The 22,036-nt window shown below is 38.4% G+C and overlaps 1 protein-coding gene across 2 annotated transcripts in view; it reads right to left on the reverse strand.

The window, feature by feature from the left end:
• Positions 1-22,036, reverse strand: part of CEP85L (centrosomal protein 85L) — a 134,398-nt gene that overhangs the window by 4,879 nt on the left and 107,483 nt on the right. For both annotated transcript variants that reach the window (XM_021540854.3, XM_021540852.3), the window contains exons 5-12: positions 11,760-11,877; positions 9,502-9,678; positions 7,695-7,847; positions 7,264-7,418; positions 5,596-5,713; positions 5,226-5,276; positions 1,503-1,610; positions 907-1,120 (exon numbers count right to left, since the gene is read on the reverse strand). In XM_021540854.3, coding sequence (XP_021396529.3) covers positions 907-1,120; positions 1,503-1,610; positions 5,226-5,276; positions 5,596-5,713; positions 7,264-7,418; positions 7,695-7,847; positions 9,502-9,678; positions 11,760-11,877 — 1,094 coding nt within the window. The remainder of the gene's footprint in view (positions 1-906; positions 1,121-1,502; positions 1,611-5,225; positions 5,277-5,595; positions 5,714-7,263; positions 7,419-7,694; positions 7,848-9,501; positions 9,679-11,759; positions 11,878-22,036) is intronic.

A 22,036-nucleotide genomic window follows, 5' to 3' on the forward strand; every position in this document is an offset into this window, starting at 1 on the left:
AGTGCTTCTCTGAAAGACATGCTTTTCTGTCTGCACCAAGATCTAGACTTCCTGAAGTCTGACGAATCAGAAGAGCAGTGGGAAAAAATGAACAGAACATCTCTAGAGACTTCTGGGGTTTCTACAGTCACTCAGAAAAGAAACCTAGCAGGTGTGTAGCAGATCTTGTTACACAAACACTGTACTTTACCTTTCTACCTTGTTGATGGTTCAGTTCAGCATTGTCTACCTGATGAATTCTAATTAACATTCAGAAAACATCTTAGTATGATACATTCATGTCAACACAACAAGCTTGTTAGAAGGAAAAACCTGACAAAAACTTTGTCTGACTGGTTTTAGGGCATACTTTTCATTTTCTGGTTAAATTTAAAGCTTAGCAAATGCTAAAGACTAGATGAACAGCACAAGAGATGAAGTTACCAGGCACAAGGCTTATTTAAAACACCTGGATATCCCCACTCCCAAACCAGACCTATACATATTCAAACAGTAGATGGATATTCCTATCACTTGAACCTTTAAAACAAAAGCACAAGAAGTGTTTAGCATCTGTTAACCCTCACAGTGACTGCAGCGTGTCAGTCACTATGGACCGACACCAGGCTACACACCGTTCTTTTCCAGAGCAGTGAACATATCTATGACTGGGTCCACATGAAGAGCCAATTATCTGCTCTCCTGACTTGGCAAGGACCTATGCAGTCACATGCATTTAAGTGGCCCAGAGGCACTGAGAGTTCAGCTTTTCCAGAGAGCTCCATGAGTTCATGCACCACTGCCCCCATCTGCATAGCAAGGGAACACAAGCTTGTCCAGCTGGCAAGTTCAAGCACCACTTTAGCTAAACTCTTCTTCTTTTGCGTCAAAACATTTATTAAACACTGGAAAGTCAACATCACTCACATCGGATTCCCAGCAGTAAGGAAAGGTTAGGCTCCTTGCCCTGAGCTCTCTGGGTAAGAATACTGCACAGTGCTTTCAAGTCAAACAAGCAGTGGGACATTTCCTTGAACAGCTGGTCTGCTACAGGCATCTTCTCAGATACTGGCTGTCTGGACTGCTCCACTAGCCTCATCTGCTCCTTCAGGCAGGCATTCTCTTCCATCAGTCTTTGGTTCTTTGTGAAAAGCAAATGGAAAAAAGGGGAAAGTTAGTCTGCAGCATTCACTGTAGCAGCAAGTTTCAAGCCACAAATAGTCCAATTAAAAATAAGTAATTTCCAAACATATAATCAATATTTGTGTACCCCTCCAAAGAACAGCATACAGACATCTTTTATACGGCTATTTCATGTTACCATTACTTAGCCACCTTCACCCTTCAGGCTCTCACTTCTTTAGACAGGGGTGGTATGCATTATATATCTGCATGGGAGCCAGGATATTTAAGTATGTTATTAAGCTCATAAAGCCCTACCAAGGGATCTTACAATCATTCTGTAAGGTTCTTCCTAGTTCTGGTGTGATGAGGGGTTGGGTTACTGGTGCTATTTTACTTACTTCAGAGAGAGTTTTATTTAGCTGCTCTATATGTCTTTCTTTTTCTTCAAGCTCATTTGTCATCTTCTGAATCATCAGCTTTTCTTGTGAAAGCTTCTCTTGCATAGACTGAAATGAATGAAAACACAGGTTAACAGTCTTAAAAGAATAGCAAACAAAAAACCCTCTGCAACATAGAACCACCTGTTGTCAATTCCCCCGTTTTCAACCACAGAGTTCAAACTGAGAAATCGTGAGATACTGCTAAAGTGGAATTTTCAGGGTGCATTCAGCATGAGCACAGGTGCCTTTACTCTTGAAAGTACTCATATTTATTCCACTACTTGGCTTTTATATCTGTATGTCTTTTCAGGTCATCTGGCAAAATTCAGAAAGAGGAATATTCAAGCCATCTTATCCGAATACTAACAATGAATAGAGACTATATAAACTCCTGGTGCTTTCAAACAGAGAGATCTCTTCAGCTGTGACTTGCCACCTGTAAGATTTATCAGTACTGATGAGAAGACAGGGAATAATAAGAGGCAAGGCAGGTCCAATACTACATGAAATTTTTAAAGGCCAGGCTGGTCACAGGAGGTGTTGCAGCACTGACAAAATTTCCCTGCACATTCAGCTCGACACCACATAAGAAGTGAGGAGTAAGTACTCTGTCATACTCTCTGCAAAACTGGAAAACCATAGTGCTAACATTTACAGACTTAATGTGGACTAAAAAAACCCCAACACTTTATTTCATGTCAGCAGTAAGAATGAGCAGGTAGAACCAGATATGATTATTTGTTTTTAAAATCATTTTTGTACACTTGACCTGCTGCTCGTTTAACCCACAGCATGCCCCTCAAAAGGAAGTGCTGAAGTAACGTGTATCCTAAAGATAAGCTCTTTGAGAAAGCACAGCTACACACACCAGTGGGAGGAAGGAGGCAAAGGAAACACCCTGGGCCAGGAGACGGCAGGAAATAACTCTTCAGGCATTTCCTTTGCGTGCTTGCAGATGAGCAGAACCTGCAGAGATGTTGAATCATTGCCTTTAGTTTTTTATAAACATTATCTACTGAGAAAAATTGCCATTACTAGGTTGGACTGAAGGTCCTTCAAGCTCCATCTGTGGCATACAGATGTCATACTTAGGAAGCATGAAGTGAACAGGGCAATGCAGTGCCAAAAACACCCTCCCAGCTTCCAAATGTCTTCCAATTTTAACAGTCATTGATGAAGACCAAGTTCAGGGACACCCAGTGTGCCAGCATTAGGACTACCACTTACATGTTTCATGTTCATATTAACAACAGACAAAAAGGTTTGACTGTGCAGCCTTCTGGAAGGGGGGAGGTGGTAGGGAAGACAGGGTGAGAAATATAAACCTTCTCCAGTGTATTTTCAGAACTACATCTGCTACTAAACTTACATGACTCTGCAAACTAAGCAAAAAACAACTTTTAGAATATTCCACACAAAGGGCACATGTTTAGCTCAAGAATTGCTCCATGTAATGGGAACTACTAGAAGAAGAAATCAGTATTTATTTTTAAAAGATACACCTAAGATCTATCATTCTCTGTTACCCTCATCTTAAAGCTCAGAAAAAGAACACATGCTTAACAGCTTGACTGAACTTATAGTGCTAAGATTTTCATGTTCTTCATGGTGCTATGAATTCCTCATACTTCATCCTTAATTTTTCCATATGCTTTCCAAAGTTACAATTTGGTGACAGTATTCCCAGCCTGGCACAGCTGGGGTTTATTAATCCTGACAAGACTGACAGACATACCTTGGGTAACAGAGGCATTGTACAATCTGACTTACTTCTACTCTCTTTTTTCCTACCAAAACTGTTAGTTTTGTGATAACTAAATTAATCAGGTAAATATTAATTTCTTTTTAGAACACCATCATCTACAAGTTTTCTCTTTCTAAAGATGCACTGTATATGCAACACAGCATTTTGCCAAGTCCAACAAAAATTTTAATTCCTCTCACTCAGAACAGCAAATCAATGAAGTAAAACCATACAAGGAAGATCAACATAATTTCACCATGATTATGAGCAAATAGAAACTAATACTGCTTTATAAAACTGCTGTCTGAAAGAGAATTTGTTTTCAGCTTGCAAGTTAAAACCAATGAACTGAAATACATTCTCAAGCATAAGTTTATAATGTATCAGAAGACAGGGAATAAAGTAAGATCATCTTAGCAGAAAATAAATTGCATCTCTATGCTGATAAGGGATTTCAATTTCTAATGAGCTAATTTTCAATGCTTCCCAGGTCACAAGTATGGAAAGCCAGGGAGATCAAGGATACAAAGAAGCTGCTATAGTCTACAAGTAATTTGAGGGCCAACACCATTTCAAATCTTAATTTCTGTCCTCATATAAAATACCTCAAGAGGAAAAGTAAGAGAAAATCTTGGAGAACAGAACAGTACCCTGTTCACAGACAGGCACAACTATTCAGCATTTCCCAGTCCAGCTCCCTAAAGTCATGTCAGGCTAAGCACACAAAACAATGAAGATCACTAGTCCCACGATATAGGTGATGGTGAGAAAAAGACCATAAACTATAGGAAACGTGGATATATTTAGGTTGATAAAAATACACCCAGCAAGTTGTGTGTATCTGTGATAGTTGTGTGTATCTATGGAGTACATATGTAAATAATTTTAACTACTAAAAGGGACATAGAACCTCAAAAAGGTTATGAAGCTCAAGCTGAACTTCTTAATTATGCAACACCTGAAACATTTGCCTGTATTACAATTTTTGCACATACCAGTCTGCTCCATGCAAACATCTCAGTTTGATAAAATCAGTCTTCTTCAAACATTGAGAAGCTAAATAAGTAAATTTCCTTTTCAGTTAACATATGTACCTCATGCTGCAACTTAAATTCTCCTACTATATATACTATATCCTACTATAGATATATTTCATACACTGCAATCTAATCAAACAAATATATGGTTGTTGACAGGAATCAGGCTTCCTATTTACCATGTCAGAGGGAGATAACTTTTAACAGACAAATAACATTCTAGAAGAGGAATGTGGAAACTAAGTTTGGCTTCAATATTTGCTGAAAATAAATGTTTGGGGTTTTTTAAATACTCAGCTTTTTCTATGGCAAGAAATACCTTCCTCTCTAAAAGCTGTATAATGTTTCTTTTTTCTCCACAACAAACAGCAGTCACTGAGTAACTTTCAACACTCTGTTAATCAGATTTATAGAGCTGCACCTGACTCCTAGCTGACAACCTCTGCTGTCTAGAAAAATCTCTGTTTGCAATCTGGGTGTCCAACATCCAGCAGGACACTTAAGGTATCTAAGTGCCACAAACTAGTTGAACAGGGTGAAGTGAAATAATTTAGAAAGGCACCTGTCTCTTCTAACAAACTGAAAAATGAAGCTCCTAAGCAACACTGCTTTGTACTTTGGATGATCTGCTAGACCAGCAGGATAAGGATGAGACATAGCAACAGTTTTACACTTTTTAATGAGTACCAGAGAAGTGCTAAACCACAGATTCATAATGACTACACCATGAGCCTGCAAGAGAACATGGGTTGACTACAGTCCATCTGTAAGATTAAGTTTTTGGCATTTCTCCCTTTGACTCCTATTCAGAAAGATAAAATAATAAAATTCAACTCTAGCTATGTCATTTCTTGAGAGCTAGAAATGCACACAATAAACAGAATATAAATTCATCCTTACCTGCATGTCCAAAATCAGTCCAGTTATCTGATTTTGTTGATTGTCTATAATCTAGAATACAAAATTGAGCAGTTTAGAAGGCTTGAATCGCATCAGATTTTTGTCTAAAAATCAACCTACAGATGTGTAGACATAGACTCTAAATAGCATCTTTAAAAAAAAAACAAACGACAAGACAGTTCAACTCTGACAGAACACAAAATTAATGCAAAATCAATATTCTGAACAGAGAAGCAGGCCTTGAAAAGTCATCTGAATTAGCAACAAATATGCAATTCTTTAGTGAGATAATTATTTCTAAATAAAAATTAAAAGAGAAGTGCAGGACGTAAGGGTAAAGATGCCACCACCAGATAATTTGCAGACTAACCTTACTGGCTTTCTCATTCTTCTCCTTGAGACTTTCATTCTCACTTTGAAGCTGTTTTGTGTCCAACATAGGAAGCCGAATACCATCTTCCAGACATTTTTCTACTTTCTGTTGTAAACTGCCATTCAATATGAAAGAAAGAAGAAAGATTAAGTGGGCTAATAGAAACCAAAGGGTTGTGTGTTCTAGGAAAGAATTAGAAACTAGCACAATCTTCCCAACCAGAACTGTAAAACTGTACCTAGCAGAATCCAACCTTACGTAATTCATGCACCAACAGTGCATGTATGATGCAAAAATTCTAAACTATTCAAGTTGCCATGACACTGACAAGGCCAGATTCATGCAGATGAATGGAGGTTTTATGTGCCAAACTCTGTGCTGAGTCTCCCAACAGGCACAGCTCCAGCAGTACCATGTAGGAAGAGAGGTCAGAGAGGAGCAAAGCAAAGCTTTGCAGTTGCTCTGTGCTACATGAGGAGGCAAACCATAGATCAGAGGCATCTGTGAAGCTTCACGGCCTTGGGAGCTTTTAAAACAGATTGTCCCACTGGGGCACATACAACTCCAAGTGGAGTCCAGAATCAGACACTGTGCCCAGTGCTGGTGCCCCATCCATCACACCCTCCGTGACTTGTAATGGGGAGCCCAAGGCCATTCCTGCCAGGAATGCTCCCACACAAGGGCATGGCCTTCAGACCCTCCATTGCTCAACTCAACCCATATGTCTAGCTATAGCCTCTGTCTGTTCATCTTCTCTCAGAAAGGAAATGCACTTTATTAGTGCTAATCTTGCTGTCTAATTTAGAAACCAGAGGTCACCCCAACTATTTGTAGGCTTTCAAAAAGACAGAATGATCCCCCTCTAGATCAGGAGATCACGAAGGCCTTCCACTGGTAAGATGGAAACAATGTGTCAACAATTTGGCTGGCAAGGTGTTCCATCTCTCATCATGGAGACCTTTCAGACTCCTGTGGCATGCACCTTTGTCCAATGGAGGGACAACAAACTGCAGGAACACCCACAGATACTTAAAAGCGATTCTCCCCTGCTTCTCTCTTCCTTTTAATAAAAAAAAAAAAATTGTTTAAGTAGGTCCCCTGATCTAAAATAGAACAGAGTAACAAAGTCTCCATGTCTTACCTGGATATTCTTGGATACCTATCCCATTTTTTTTTTCATACTTAGGCAAGTTCAATGACAACATATTAGCTACAGCTAAATTTTCTTGTAAATACCTACACCCTTGATGAAAAGGTAAGAAATAGCTGGAATTTCTTGAAATCTTTGACCCTTCCCTGATATACCCGTCAGCCAATATCCAGTTTTTCCACAGCTCATGACAGGATCAGTTATTACATAGCCCTACTGACAGCTTCTATACAATGTCCCTTTGACACACCATTTAGATCCATCCTCTATCTGCCAACAGGCTACGACGTCATTGCTGGAATGTCCTACACCCTTAAGGACAGATAGCAAAGAATGCCCTAGGCTCACTTTTCTCCGTGGTATTAATTACAACTTGCCACAAAGCAAGTTGTAAAACTCTTACCATAGAAAGTCATTAGCATCTTAATAGATTAAGACTGCAAACAGCATTATGTCCTGCCATCAGGTGGGGAAGCACACCCATTGCAGGGCACAGCCTGATCAGCTGCTCATACCTCTGCACTGTTGTGACCAGCTCTTTTTCTTTTTTCTTCTGAGACGCCAGCTGTAATTCTCTCTCTCTGCACTGTGACCGGGCCTCTCCAAGCTTCTTTTCCAAATCAGCCATGGTTTCTTGAAGTTGCTTGTTCTTCTCTTCTAGAATTTGCAGCTAACACAAGGTTACATTAGTCAGACACTGCCACACCAGCGGAAGGCCAGAACACAGCCTTGCAGTAACCTGCTGCATGGTTTCACACCACTGTCGCTTATCTGACTGTGAGAAAAATCCTAATACCTACAGTGCTTTCTAAAATATTGAAGTACTTCTCTTCATAAATGTAAGGGTGAAAAAAAAGAGATTTTGAAATAGGAAAATATTTGAGAATAGATATTAGGGAGCTTACTTTTATCTTTTAAATGTAAAAGAAACCCGCCTTTACCTTACCTGTTTAGTCTGCCCTTCTATATCATCCAGTGTTGGAAGGTCAGCCAGGTATTTTTCTAATGTTTCAATTCTTCTTTGTTTTTCTTTGTTTTGCTCAGACTCTTTCTGGCATTTCTTTTTCAGGCTATTAATATATCGGTCTCTAGTTTTAAGCTAGAAGAAAGAAAGAGTACATGCTTTATGATAACAGTAAAAAATAAGTTTGGAAGCAGAGGCTGTTAACTCTCCAAGAATTGTACTCTCAGCGTTGGCTAAGAGCAGGAAACAAAACCAAAATCTATTAATCTCAACAGCTTCAGGGCCCACATGTGTCCTCAAACCACAGCTGCTTCGCCTCTGCCCAGAACAATCCCTGTGCCTTATGAACAGAAAACACAAAGTTCAACACTTAAAATACTGTTAATTCTTTCACCCACTGAGATGTTCATATGCAACAAATAATCAGGATACATTTTAGTTCCTCTGGACTAGGAAAGCAACTTAAAACATGAGGACCAAGAACTTAACCTACCAAAAATGGAAGCCAACACCCTGATTTTGATGCAGTCTGACAATCACATCAGAGGATACCAGATCAGAATAGCTGCTTTCTTAAATACCTTTTCTGTAGGCAACTTTATTTTCCATAAGCCTGGAAAAGACTTTTTATATTATGTTACATTTGTTTGTATTCCTGGTACTTCTTTTGCTTTATTATCTAGATCAAAAAAGTGAAAAGAAAGGCAGGAAAAAGGAGCATTTTCCACTGTCCCTCCCTGCCCTCTCTTCCCTTGAGAGTTTTTTGTTCAGTGCACAGATGGATGGGTGTTAAGGGGCAAATCAGGACTGTGCAATGAACCAGGGTCCTACCTACAGACCATGCTGCTAACACAAGCACTGCTGCACAGGTCCTCACCACTGCCACTGCTTGCCAGTTCCTACACAGTGAGCAATCCAGGCAGGAAAGGCTCACAAATGAGGAGGCAGCAGTATCCAATTTCTGCTCTTCCTGCCTCAGTGAAAAGCATACTGAGGGTTCAAAGGAAATAGTAAGGCAGCATTTTGAGATGAATTATGCATTCTTCTTTGTCTTCCCACCTGACACTTCACTGTATCACATTAATTGTATCCCTTGAACCTGATTTAATATAAATTAAGCCCAGTAATTAAAGAAGATGAGGTAACAGTGGCAATGTATCTCTAAAACATTAATTAGCAACCCCTTGGTCAATGGCACATTCCTGCTTGCAATAAAGGAAGGCTGTGAGTAGATTCAGAACTATCCCTGGGAATTCCTTACGCCTGCAAAGAAACCCTTTCTCAAAACAGTTCCAAGAACACAGCTATCTTTGTCTCAGTCTAAAGTCCACTCTGCTCATTCTAAAAAAGCTACAAGAGAATCACTCCTGCTAAATAGGCACAAGCTGGTAAGTGCATCTCAAAGCTTGAGGGCCACATTTACAAACCACACTAAAAATAAGGATTTAATTTTCACAATCTATGTTTTTAAATTATAGTTTATTTACATAATAAACACTACAAACTACAAGAATGAACACTTTTTTTTTTTTCAAAGCTTAACCAATACCTGATTAAAATTGTTACCATGATTATCATTTTACCTAGTATCACTTTGTAGGATATATTCTCTGCAAGTCCAGATTTATCCATTACCAACACCTGAAATCATTAATCTTCTTTTTCTATCACAGATAGATTAGCGATCTTTTGAAAATAATTCAGACATCCATATACCGAGTTGCTTTCTAGCAAGCACATGCTGCTGCAACAATGACAAAAAGAATTCTGGAACAGGGAAGACACTTACTTTCTCCTCCATCTTCTTTTTCTCCTCACTAGATTTGTTCGAAAGTTGTTTCACAATTTCACTGAGTTGCAATTCCTTATTCTCAGCTGCTGCAATCTTTCGCTCAAGCTCCTCAAGGTGGGATGCTGATCTTTCTGAAATGTGAGGTTGCAGTGGTGTGCTCTCATACAGTGGTTGCTTGTGAAAAGAAATAAAATAATCAACAAATGAACACACACACCACTGTACACTTGAACTGCAGAGCACAAAACAGTCCTGCATTTTTTTTAGCAGTCAGGAAGGGTGGGGTTTGATTTTTCAAACACTGAAATACATGACAACAGCATGAGTTTCAGGAATCTGAAGAAAAAGACAAAGAAACTCATAATAAATTCACAAGAACATAGTGTGGCTACTTTCCCCCTCAGATTTATGGAAGATATGTGATCCCAAAATAAATCCCTATAAATGCAGATTAAAAAGCATTTTCAAAGCAAATCACTACCACTGCTTTATCATGCCATCTCCTGGAAAGAAAAACACTTTAAAATTGCTATGAATTTACTGAAATAAGAGAAACTTCAATCTTAAGGTGCTCCTAAAGCAGAACAGCAGTACTAGTCAAAGCTCAGGGCTATCCTGGGTGCAGGAACAAGCCTGAGACTAGAGCTACAGTCAGAAGACAGGTCTCCTATCTTCTTCTCTGTATATCAAAACATCCATTTCCACTGCTCAGAGACAGACAAGCACAAAATAGAAGTTGGCTGCATGTGGGATCAAAAAGGAGATGCATCCCATTAGGCTTTCAATTTTAAAATTCTTTTAATAAAATAAATTGGTTATCTTTAAAAATACTGTCTGTACAATTTCTTTATGTAGTGATATTCCTTCAGAAAAATTAAGCAAATCATTAAAAGATTAAAACCTTCATTAAACTAGATTTTCTTTTATAAATTTGTCTTATAGAAGGCAAGCAGAAAATCAAATACAAATTAAGCAGAAACCCAAATACATTATAAACTTTCAAACTTCTTTAAATTATGAAAGACAAATACACTTGCTTTATTTGAAGCATAACATACTAAGATATGTGCACTAAAATTAAAGTTTCTGCAATATTGTTTCCTTTGTTTGCTTGCCCGGGTTTTTTGTTTGCATCTTCTCTTCCTCCCTCCCAACACCGCCCCCCCCAAAAAAAAAAAAAAAATTCTTAACCTACAAATTAGGTAAAGATTAAATTAGATTAAAACCTTAAATTTCAAAGCATTTTGTAAAAGAAGATCTGGAAGCAACAAAAGCCTAGACATCCTAAATGTTTCAAGAAGTCTCTGTATACCTAACTCCAACTGAGGCTCCACTTGAATTTTTCTGCTGTCACACAAACCACAGTCTCACCTAATGTACAGCTGTGTTATTCCAAGTACACAAATAATGTCATGCTGAAGTACCCTAGCTGAGATCCTAGTGTAGTGTTTGTGACAGAAAAAGATAACATAATAAAAGAGGGAGAGAAAAGCTATTTCTCTGCATATCTGCCTTTAACAATCCTTTGCTTCATTGCCTTTTATATATGCTAAGGCCTGGAGATAAAATTTGTATGCTATAAGCAGCCACAGTCCTCACAGTGATCTGCACTTCTTGGTGAACTTTTGCTACCTCATCCTTGTGCTACTTGATACCTGTACTAGGAAGATGAAACGTAGGACAAGTATTCTCAAAATACTACCAGACATTCCCTTTCAGACTAAGTGCTCCCTAGGAGTACTAGCCCATATCCTTTTCAGGTTCTTGTCAAAAGGTATTCCACCAGTTTTCTGCTTGCCTTCTCATATCTCCTCCATCAATTCTCTCTTCTACTCAGGAGGGCAGTACCTCCTCCTCTTCACCAAACCTCTCATTAGTTATTTTCAGATACTCTCCTATCAAACTATTTTTTCTTCTATCTCCCTGTAGGTCTACCATACATGCATGCTGTTAAACTCTTGCTCTTGTAATGTCACAATTCTTCATTGCTCTCTTATTTTTATCAGACTTCAAGTATGTACAGGACTTTAACAAAACTAAGATTTCTGCAAATATAAGGTAAACTACAACACTTAGAGAAGGTTTTCTCTACACAATTTGCAGCTATGCACTTACACAACCATCAATAATCACAAAAGCTCTACACTCTGGCCTGCAGAAAAATGTGAACACGCTTTTAGGTGCCAGGTACCAGGGCAGTGGAAAGCTTTGCTTAAAGAAAAGGGTTAGGTTTTAACTTACAGGTAAAATCCTACCTGTAAGTTAGTCAGGTATGGTTCTTCGCAGTGCACAAGATGGCTCAGTCTTGCATGTTGAGCTCGTATTTCATTCTCCCTTATCTTCTGATGTAAATTGTTAATTTGCTGATTCTGCCTGTAATACACAAATTTAAATTCAGGGAAAAAAAAAGGGAATGGAACAGAGATTAGAAAAACAGAGATCTTAAGACTTCTACTGAAGAACACATGAACAATGGTATTCAACTATCCAGGATCTACACTAGCTGTGGGCTTTCTTCCCACTGCAACCAGACTGCAACTGCAGAAATATGATTTGAAATCTCTTATCAATTTTGTGTGGGTTGAAGGAGGCTTCTGTTGCCATCTGCTGCTAGGGTTGAAAGTATAAGCAGGGAAGAGCTTACAGAAAGCAGAACAAAACCAAGCAAAAATGGCACTTCCATTTCACTTGGACTTCTCCTGCTTGGCCTCTCTCTTTACCAGAGCTGACTTCTGGTAAAAGTTGAAGAGATTTACAAATCAAGGGGAACAGAAAGAACTTAAATAGAAAATGCCATTATATAAGATAGTCAGCACAGCTTCCCTACGAGGTCTTGCTTTTTGCTTTCCTTAAGACTTTCTCAACCAACTGCATTATATAAATGTACCTTCCCCTAGGGTAAAGCACTGCACTGTGCTCTAAAACAAGTACCAGACACTAACTGCTTGGCCAGTGCACAGCAGGAACAGTATCAGCATTGTATCATATTTAATTATAACACAAATCATATCACTGCTTAAATGACTGCATTTGAACTAGGTAGGACTGCAGGTAGGCAAACACCTGCCATGTCCCTCCCCAGACCAGGTCACAGCCCTACAAGGTATGCAGCAACTCTCTATGGAGCAATAGGCACCTCAAAACCTGACTCCAGAGTGGAGTTCTCAGCAGCCACCAGAAAAACACAGAGACCTTCTCAACAATCTTAAAACCAATTTTGTGCTCTCTGTTGATTTTCACTTTTCCTTCTTTTTTATTCTAAGATATATTTGCATGCAAGCATGAATTTTTTTTCTCAGAGTTTTACCTCAGCATGGAGCATGACTGGCTGTTCTGAAAACAATGATGCTGAACCCAGATGACTAAACCAAATATTAAGAAGAGATAAACAGCAAATACAGATTAACTTCAATGGAAAAGAGCTGCCTGTGCACACACTGGAAAAGAAAATCCTGAAAAGTATATAGAAAACATTAAAATCTGTTACTTTTTTTTAAATTTGGAAGGGCTGTGTTTAGGAAGAGCATCTTGGAAACATTAGCAGATGTTCACAAAATATGCATTATGTAATCTATAAACTAATATGAGATATGTATTAGTTGAAAAGATGCCAACTGCAAATTTTATTAGAATGTCAAAACCCAGTCGAAGGGACCATTTTAGCTACTCACATTCTTCTAGCTAGTCATCAGCCAACTGTACCCCTATTATTTGGTTTACAAGAGTAAGATCATATTTTTAAAATATCGAATATAGTAGAAGCTAGATGTGTTAAAGAAGACATGATGAAAACATTGGCTTTTTCTGTTTCTCTATTTTTATATCTATAAAGAACAGCAATGAATGGAAAACCAGTATATGTAATTTACAATTTGTTGGTACCTTAGAACAATTTATTCAACATGAATGAATAAAGAGAGAGCAAGTGAATGTTATTGATGTGACTTCATAGAAAGTCTTAAAATATTTTGTATCAGCAGAGGTGATTTTGAGGCTTCCCTGTCCCCTCTACTACCTAGATTGAACAAGCTTGTACAAATACAAAAGGAATATGTGACATCAGAAGACTGTGTACAATTCTGGTTGTCATCTGTAAGATGGCACTACAAACAAAAAGCTTCCAACTTATTTTGGAAGATTAGGTAGAGGAATATACTCTTAACTTGTAAAAACCTTATATATATACACAATAATGTGTATAATTATATGAGAAAATATGAAGTCTTGATGACTTCTGTGCATGCCTGGTCACAGAGAACAAAATTATTTAGTATGAGTTATCCAAACCTATGAACTGAAGCAAATTTTCAATTTTTATCATCTTATTAGTTCCTAGAAAGATCTATTAAAATTTCATTGTTTTAGAATTATTTATGTGTTTTAAAATTATTTATCCACTTGTCACATACTCCTTGAAAGCACTATATGACTTTCTGTTTATGGCTGATTGTAATGTAGCAGTGCCTTCCTTCCCAGGCAGGATTTTAAGAGTCTGAACACTACAGCCTAGAGGATATGCTTTAAAATATTTTTGAGCTACCAGTGTAGTTTGAACTACATTACCATATTTATTTTCATAATCCCTTCCCTACCCTACCAAATCCTTATTGCACAAAAGGTGAGACAAGTTAATCCAAGATGAGACAGAACATAGAGTTTAACTAGCTTGCTTCTTTTCACTCTACAAAGCATGAAACTCTCCATCATCATATAACCTTGCCAACAAAACACACTCTAGGAATGTTTTAAGGATGTGCAGACCCCACAGCTTCCTCACATAACTAACTACCTCTATGAAAACAACATTAGACTCATGGCACCCAGAAACAAACATTTTGCTGCATAACCAGAGACTCTGAGTTTTATTTAAAGGGAATTTAGAAAGGTCAGTTGCTCTCAAAAACACAGGTTGCCTATTACAGTGGGAACACTGTCCCCAGAAGCCTCCCTATTAGCAATCTAGCAGCCCAGCACTTTAAAAAAACAAAACCAAATATAATCAGCATTTAGCATTTAGATGCCTCCAAGTTTCTGTAAGCTCCTCAACCTTTAGTGCTTCCAGAAGCCATCTGGGAACAAGTGGGCACAGGCTGTGGCCTGAGCTCTGGGCATGGGGGAATCTGACAGGAATCCAGCCTTCAGACTTCCGCGCACAGAAACCAGACCCCACCTCACACCTCAGTGAAAATACTGTACCTAGGCACCATGGAAACTGCTTTCCTTCACAATGTCCTTCTTTTTTTCCCCATAAGTGAGCGTTACAATTTTATGCTGACAGCAAAGGAAGAGTTACTGGTGTACTGTGTCAGTGTCATGGCACTTTTCACATGGTTTCATTTAGCCCCTTTGTCCTAATGCAAAAATCACTATTTTACTTGATGTGTCTGTCTTGACACATCCCTTTCTCCTTACACTCAGACTAAGGTAGAAGAGAACAGGAGGCAAGACGCTGATCCAAAGTTGTCAACCAACCAAAGGGACTCAGAGCTAAGAATTTTGTTTAAAATGAAAGTAAATAAAAGTTTAAAAATGATAATAAATCAGAAAAGGCAGTAATAAAAACCATCCTTTTGGAAGGGACATTTTAGTGTTCCTTTCTTAAACTGATCTTCTAGAAGGAAATGCCATTAAAAGATGCATAAACTGTAAATATTCTATCCAATCAATTAATACAAACATGAGACTAATAACATTGTTTTCACAAACACTTCTGACACAAATCTTTCCAGCTGTCTCTCAAGGTGTAATATTATTTCCAGAAACTGGGTGTGGCAATGCAGAAACAAACAGACAAAAAGAGAATCTAAACTCCTCTCAAGGTAGGAAAAGGCTGCCTGGAACACAGAAGACTGTTGCAGTTACCCACAGAGGAGTTCTATACTGAGAACTTCTTGTCTTTCTCTTCAAGTTTAATGATTTAAAGTTGTGTTGTTGTTGTTTTTTTTTCCTTCAGAAGCTATCTGGTTACTCCACAGAAGTGACAGGTTATCCAACATACAAGACTCAAGTGGTGGCTATGTGCTGCTCTGTGGTCTCCTGAACCAGCTTTTATATCCCAGTTCCTATGTGTTAGCTATCTAGATACATTATTTAGAGATAAACTTATCATTTTCACAAAGTAATGACTTTGGCTTATTTCCAGATCTTATAAATATTTATTTTGCTTCCTTTTCTTCCATTACCTTCAACATTCTTTATTTTTGTAAATAAAATTTCAAGGCTTCAGTCATGTTTCACTGTTTCAAATCAGTGATATTTTGTTAGGAAGGAAAAGTTAAAAATCTGTCATGGCAGATTGTACCATTCCCTTGCCTTTCCCAAAATTACCAACTACCACCCCTACATGAACTCGTAACACTAGAGATTAGGCTATCAAAGATGCTGATTCTGTAACTATTTTCTTGGCATTTGAGTAGTATTCTTTACTTGTCTTTCTGCCTGCCACAGATACTTCCCCCATCCTGTGACTCTAACTTACAAAGCTGTCTAGAATTCAGAGGAAAAATTCTACTGCTACTTGACTCTAACTTCATCTACTGATTAAGCAAAAAGAAAGTTGGAACCATAACCATGAAGTATTAATGGAAAGAGAGGGAGGTCTCTATTTTGATTCAAATGCAGTTCTGTCCTTTAGCTCAAACAATCCCCTTTGAAAATTCAAGTCAGCACAGAGGATGTGATAGTACAGAACAGCGCTTAGCTCAATGTGCACAAGCCTGGACTGTCTTCAGAGACCAGCATGAACAAACTGCTTAATATACAAACTGCCTCTCCTTAAGTCTCAAAAATATTTGTATGACATAATTGACATTCACGTAATTTTCTCACATTCACACAGGACAAGTGCGGACATATGCTTATACAGATACATATGCATTTATCTGGAAATAAACTGTATTTCTCAAATCTGGGAGCAGCTCACCCATTTTCCATAAGCCCATTGTACCCCTTACTTAACTATAACACAAAATAGCCTTTAGAAACCCACATGTACCAGAGAAGCACTTCGTCCCCCCAACTCCTAAGTTACTCCTCTTAACTTTAATTCTTAAATTATCATAAATCTAAGTTCCACACTCAAAGTCAAAGTAAGATCAGTATCTTCAAACAATTCAGGGATTTTAGAACAGAGCTTCCTCCACCAAAGAGGGGACACTAGTAACTTCTTAAGAAACCAAATGACAATTGATGCTTACCGTCAAAAGTCACAAGTTAACTAGAATTTGTTGCTTTAGGTGAAAATGTCTGAGCAGATTTCTTCAGAATCAGGATACAAGGTAAAATACAACACGGATCCCTCTGAATTACAGGTATTAAATTTATTCCATACTGCAGCTGGAGGCATGCTGCTTTGTTTTGTTGTTTAAGAAGTTGGATGCAAATTTTTATATCCCTTTGTTTTAGAGGCATGATCTCTTGGGACCAGAAGTCCAAATGTGCAGAGTACTGATAGGGAAAGCGATCCTTAGTACACAAAGTCCTAAAAACAATGTGAATACGTTTTCCGGAATTCGGAAGATAATGCCAAAGAACACCAACATCAGCAAAGCTTATGAGAAAAGATCTCAAATTTCCTATGCAATAAAGTCTCCCTTTTTTGTGAAATTGTTGTAAGTGAACCTTTCTTCCCGTCAAAGCAGAACTTATTTGAAGGAAAGAGGGGAACACTACCTTTGGGAGTCAAGACATGATTCCTGATCTGTATGGATTGGTTTTTCGTGGTATTTTTTAATGACTTTTCTGAATTGCATGAAGTTTGAAATGGGGGTGAGGAACGAGAGGGACACATTCACAATGTCACTTTGGAGAGAGAGGACTGCACTCTCCCTCCTATGGTGGGAGCTCTTCAATTTCTGTAATCTTCTGCCAGGATAAACAGAGAAACTCTTGCACCTCTCCTGTAGTTCTCTGACAAATACTAGAACTTCCTACAAATATTTAAATCCTCAGAGTATGAAATGGTTTAGCACCAGTTCCACAGAGAAGTATCTGGGACTGCAGCTGACCAAAACTCCCCAGTGCTATACTGCAAAAAGCAAACACCACACAACCACAGCCAGTGAGAGACAAGTGCTCAGCCTGAGGGAGGCCTCAATGGCCAGTCTGGACACTTCAGGGAAGATGTGCTCACCAGCTGGACCCATCTCAAAGAATAACAAAAACTACATGACTGCTAAAAAATGTTACCTAGGAGGAAAGACTAAGTCATATCAGGAAAAAATTTCTAACATTTGAACTAATTAATCACCAAACTACCCAACCCAGAAAGGCTGTAGAACACCCAGTATTGCACACAGCAATAGTTCAAGCATCTAGTGACAGCATTACTGCTTGCCTTCCCTAGGGCCTGGCAGTTGGGTTAAACAGGTCCTTTCTAGCCCTACATCTTCTCATTATTGCCAAGATTTAGGTTATTAGATTAAAACTAATTTCATCAATGTAATTAGCATTCACAGCTGGAAGAGTGACCTTTAAAAACAGCTAAAATAATTATTCTGTAAAAAAACCTTTCAGAACATTTACCAGCTCAAGACATACAGAAGTCTCATCCACAAATTACCTGGGTGATCAGTGATATTGGAAAAAGATAAAGGCATCCTTTTCACACTTTTATTCGGAAACAAAGTGTATTTTACACAGCAAAGCAGTCTGAGGAGCTTCCTTGCAGCTCCACTCCATGCACAGGGCTCCCTGTTATACACAGATGCACTCGCCACATGGGTGGTATAAATCTTCAGGTTCCTCAACAATAGCATCAAATAATCATTCACATGGATATGCTAATGCTGCAGATCTTAACAAGTCAGCCGAAATTAAAAGGGTTACAGCTTAATACTAGCATTAAAACAAGCACTATCAGAGCATATACAGCTTCATATCATTTACTGAAGTCAGGACAATTTGATACAAGGCGAAGAAAATCTACTCCTCTTGTCTCAGTGAAAGCATCTAATCCTAATTCAGATATGGATTCAAAAGTTAATGATTTAGCAAGTGCTTTAAGAATGTACATGTTGTTACACTATGAGGGGTAACAGTTATTCACTAAAATTATACTTCCAAATCTACCTTTCCTTAAAAAGCTGTTCAAATGCTCTTATGCTGTCTGCAAGAGAACACTGCATGCACAAGTGTTATTCTCAGAAGCTTGCATCATATGTCCAGATATTTGGCATTTATTCACGTACCTGCCACATGCAGCTACAGAAACTCTGCCAGGACACACTAGAGACATATACAGTGGCAAGTCAGCCTCAAGAGACATTCATCAAACACTGCAATTTCAGTGGTGTTAATGTACTGAACAGAGGAGCAATGTGAAGAATTAAAATGTGACGCTGTGATTTTCTAAACCAATGCAAACACTGCTGGCTCCCTCTGGTGCTAAACATAATGCAGTGTTACATACTAAACTGCCAGAGAAATAAGGCAATAATATAATCCAATTATTTAGTACAGCAGGTGACAGACATTACAGTAATAAGTGTTGCAGCAGGAAATTTTTCTTACAGACTAAATTCTTAAGTCCTCATTCATGGCCTCTGCAACAGTTCTTATGTGGAAAAAACATGAGACACACCTTAAAGAAGTGCCACAGTGTTCTGGTACACACACACACACACGCAGAGCAGGCTTGTTTTCTTGCACCATGTTTTCACTTCCTGGATGAGGGGAAATCTTCCCCTCACTTTCTTAAGAGTAGACTTAAAAAGCATTTCTGTTCTACTTATTAAATTAGCAGAGACTCCTAGAGTAGTTTTAAAAAGCAAGCCAAAACCACTTTTAAACCTATTCATTTATGCTGTGTAATACTTAAATAAATGCTGAACACAAAATACATCAATTTAATTTATCTATTACTAAATTTGCTGTTCAACACAGCATACAGATCAAAATCAAGGTACTTGTTCTATTCTCAGGCTCAAGTGGCTCTTTGGGATTTTAAAAACTTAAAAATGCTTGCATTTCTAGTGACACACCAAAGTATCCAAATTCACATTGTTAAGCATTACTCCTTGAATTGTTTTTGTAACTATTGGAAACTTACTTACTACTATTCCTATCTGGCAGATTTCCAATGCAAAAGAAGGAATTTAATAATCCAATCTGAAAGGGCTGATTTTTTTTTTTTTTTTGCCTTTTTATCTTTGTGTGGAAAGAAGGAAAGCAGGCAACATGTTTCACTTTCCTACTGATCTTCCTCCCGTTTTTAACAAGGTAAAAGTACAACAGCCTAAAGATACTACCCCGTACAGAGTATCCATTTCTTACTTAACAGATTTAAGCACAGCTATGAAGAATATAGGGTGTAATGTTAATCTCCTCCACTTCCTCAAGAAGTGGGACACCAGTACAATTCCCATCAAAAGAGTGTTTAACCTTAAATAAAAAGGTTAATGACCCTGTGGGTGAAAGGGGGGCTGGTGACACAGGCAAGAGGGAGGTGTTCCTGTGTACTCTTTCCATCCAGCTGTTCCTTGTACTTGGCAGCAGCAAACAGCTGGGTCTGGGGCACCATGCCACCAGCTGTTGTCCCACTCCCCTGGCTACCAGGCAGCAGGAGGCTAACACACCTCTCCTGAGCTTCTGTCCCCTCACCTACCATTGTAAATTCAGCATATGGTTTAAGGAGACTATAGCTTCTAAAACTCCATGAAAACCACATCTACAAAGGGCCCTCTCAGCAACCTCCTACCTAACCTCATTCAAGAAATTACTTTCTTCTCTCTTACCCCAAATCAAAAAATTCTGTAATTTAACTACCACCATGTTGAATTAACTACACTTTAGCAAACTTTATGTTTTTAATTCTAGGTCACTGTTCCCAAAGAAATTCAAACTCTGAAAAGAAGTTTAAATTAAGCTCAGGAAAACTAAGACCTGGAATATGTAGGTTTACTCCCAAACACCATTCTGGAGCTCAGTGCAAGAAGGCCCTGTGTTCCCATGTGCTAAATATAGGAATACCACATTTTCACTTAGCGCTGCTTTGTGCCTTGAAGAAAGGTAGTTTTCATACTTAAGGTTTATTAACACCCCATCTAATGAGAAATGTAACACTAGAACTTTTTAATGGAGTTCTATTTCAAGGTTTTTGCATAGTAGATACATACCATTTTATTCATGAATGAAACCAAAGTATTTTTATTTATTACAGAAAGCACTACCTCTTAAAAAAATTAAAATACCTGTTGTTAAAGCTTTGTAAATATGCAACATCAATTTATACTAATCCTGAAAATACAAATCCACTGATGTTTCTATTTCATTTCCAGGCAAATATTTTGCTCAAATGGAAATTCAATATTCAAAGATGAGCTTGTTCTGTGATGCATTGTTACACCGCATTATTACAAATTACAATATTTAACATCAAGTATCTGCTTGAATATGTAACATCACTAAGTGCTCTGTTCCATTTCAATAGATTCCAAACTGTATTTTGCCTTTTTGGCTGAATGAAAATAAATTACCTAAACAGACTTCGGGTGAGAAATCCTGAAAAAACTGGATTCATTATCAGAAAGTCACACTAAAGAAATTACTTGTATGAAAAAAGAACCAGCACACTGTCACTGGGTATCAAGAAATAGCTTTTCTTCCTCCACATGGACAGTATCAGGTAACATTAGCAGGCAGCCAGGTTGCAAACAGTCACTTCAGAAACTTCTCCCGTGACTGTAACCACACTTTCAGTGTGAGAAGAGCAACACCAACTGCATTTTTAGCTGCCAATGTGCAACAAGCCTTCATGTAGAGTGCACAGGATGATGAACCCAGCAAAAGGAACTGAAGACCACCCCAGCCATCATGAGCTCACATACATGCACTCACAAACACTGCTGACAGCCTGGGCCCCAGGAGGTGGGCTGCAGGTTTGCTACTGCAGCATTACTACTGACACAGAAAGCCTGAAAAAAACCCACTGTAATTTAGATGGCCTTTAAGCAGCTGATCAAAAGGCTCTGACAGAGGAGATGCAAACAACAGCTAAAGATGTTTCCATTTTAACTTCTTGTTCCCCTGGGAGATCACCACCTCTGCAGGCAGAGAGGGATGGTGAGTTCAGTTCAGTTCTGAACTGTCCCACCTTTGCTGCAGCAGCCAGGTAAACACACACTAACATCCTACATCCATCCAACTGGGGAACCCAATGCCAACTTCCATGGCTGAAAAGCCACCACAGGTACTGGCCAGAGTGCTAAGGGGCAGAAACACCTTCAATCACTGCAATTCCTCATTATATTGCAATAGAGGAATGAACAGATCTTGCAAAAGCACAATCCTCCCAGTACTAGAAACTGTGAGTTTGGGCAGTGAGTTGCTATTAAAGCCCATTCAGATTGACAGGAATTTTAATATGAGGTTATATATTTATTGACATAAAGATTCTGGATTTTATTTTTTTTTTTTATCAGAACAATTTGTATGAAGATTTGAATAGGCTTTTACTGCTGAATACTACTACAAAGGCCAGTTTATCAAAGCTTTATCAACTGGCTTCAAATATACTGAATTTCTATACTTGTGG

Source organism: Lonchura striata, chromosome 3, assembly GCF_050655825.1.
Source record: "Lonchura striata isolate lonStrDom1 chromosome 3, ASM5065582v1, whole genome shotgun sequence".
Classification (NCBI taxonomy): domain Eukaryota; kingdom Metazoa; phylum Chordata; class Aves; order Passeriformes; family Estrildidae; genus Lonchura; species Lonchura striata.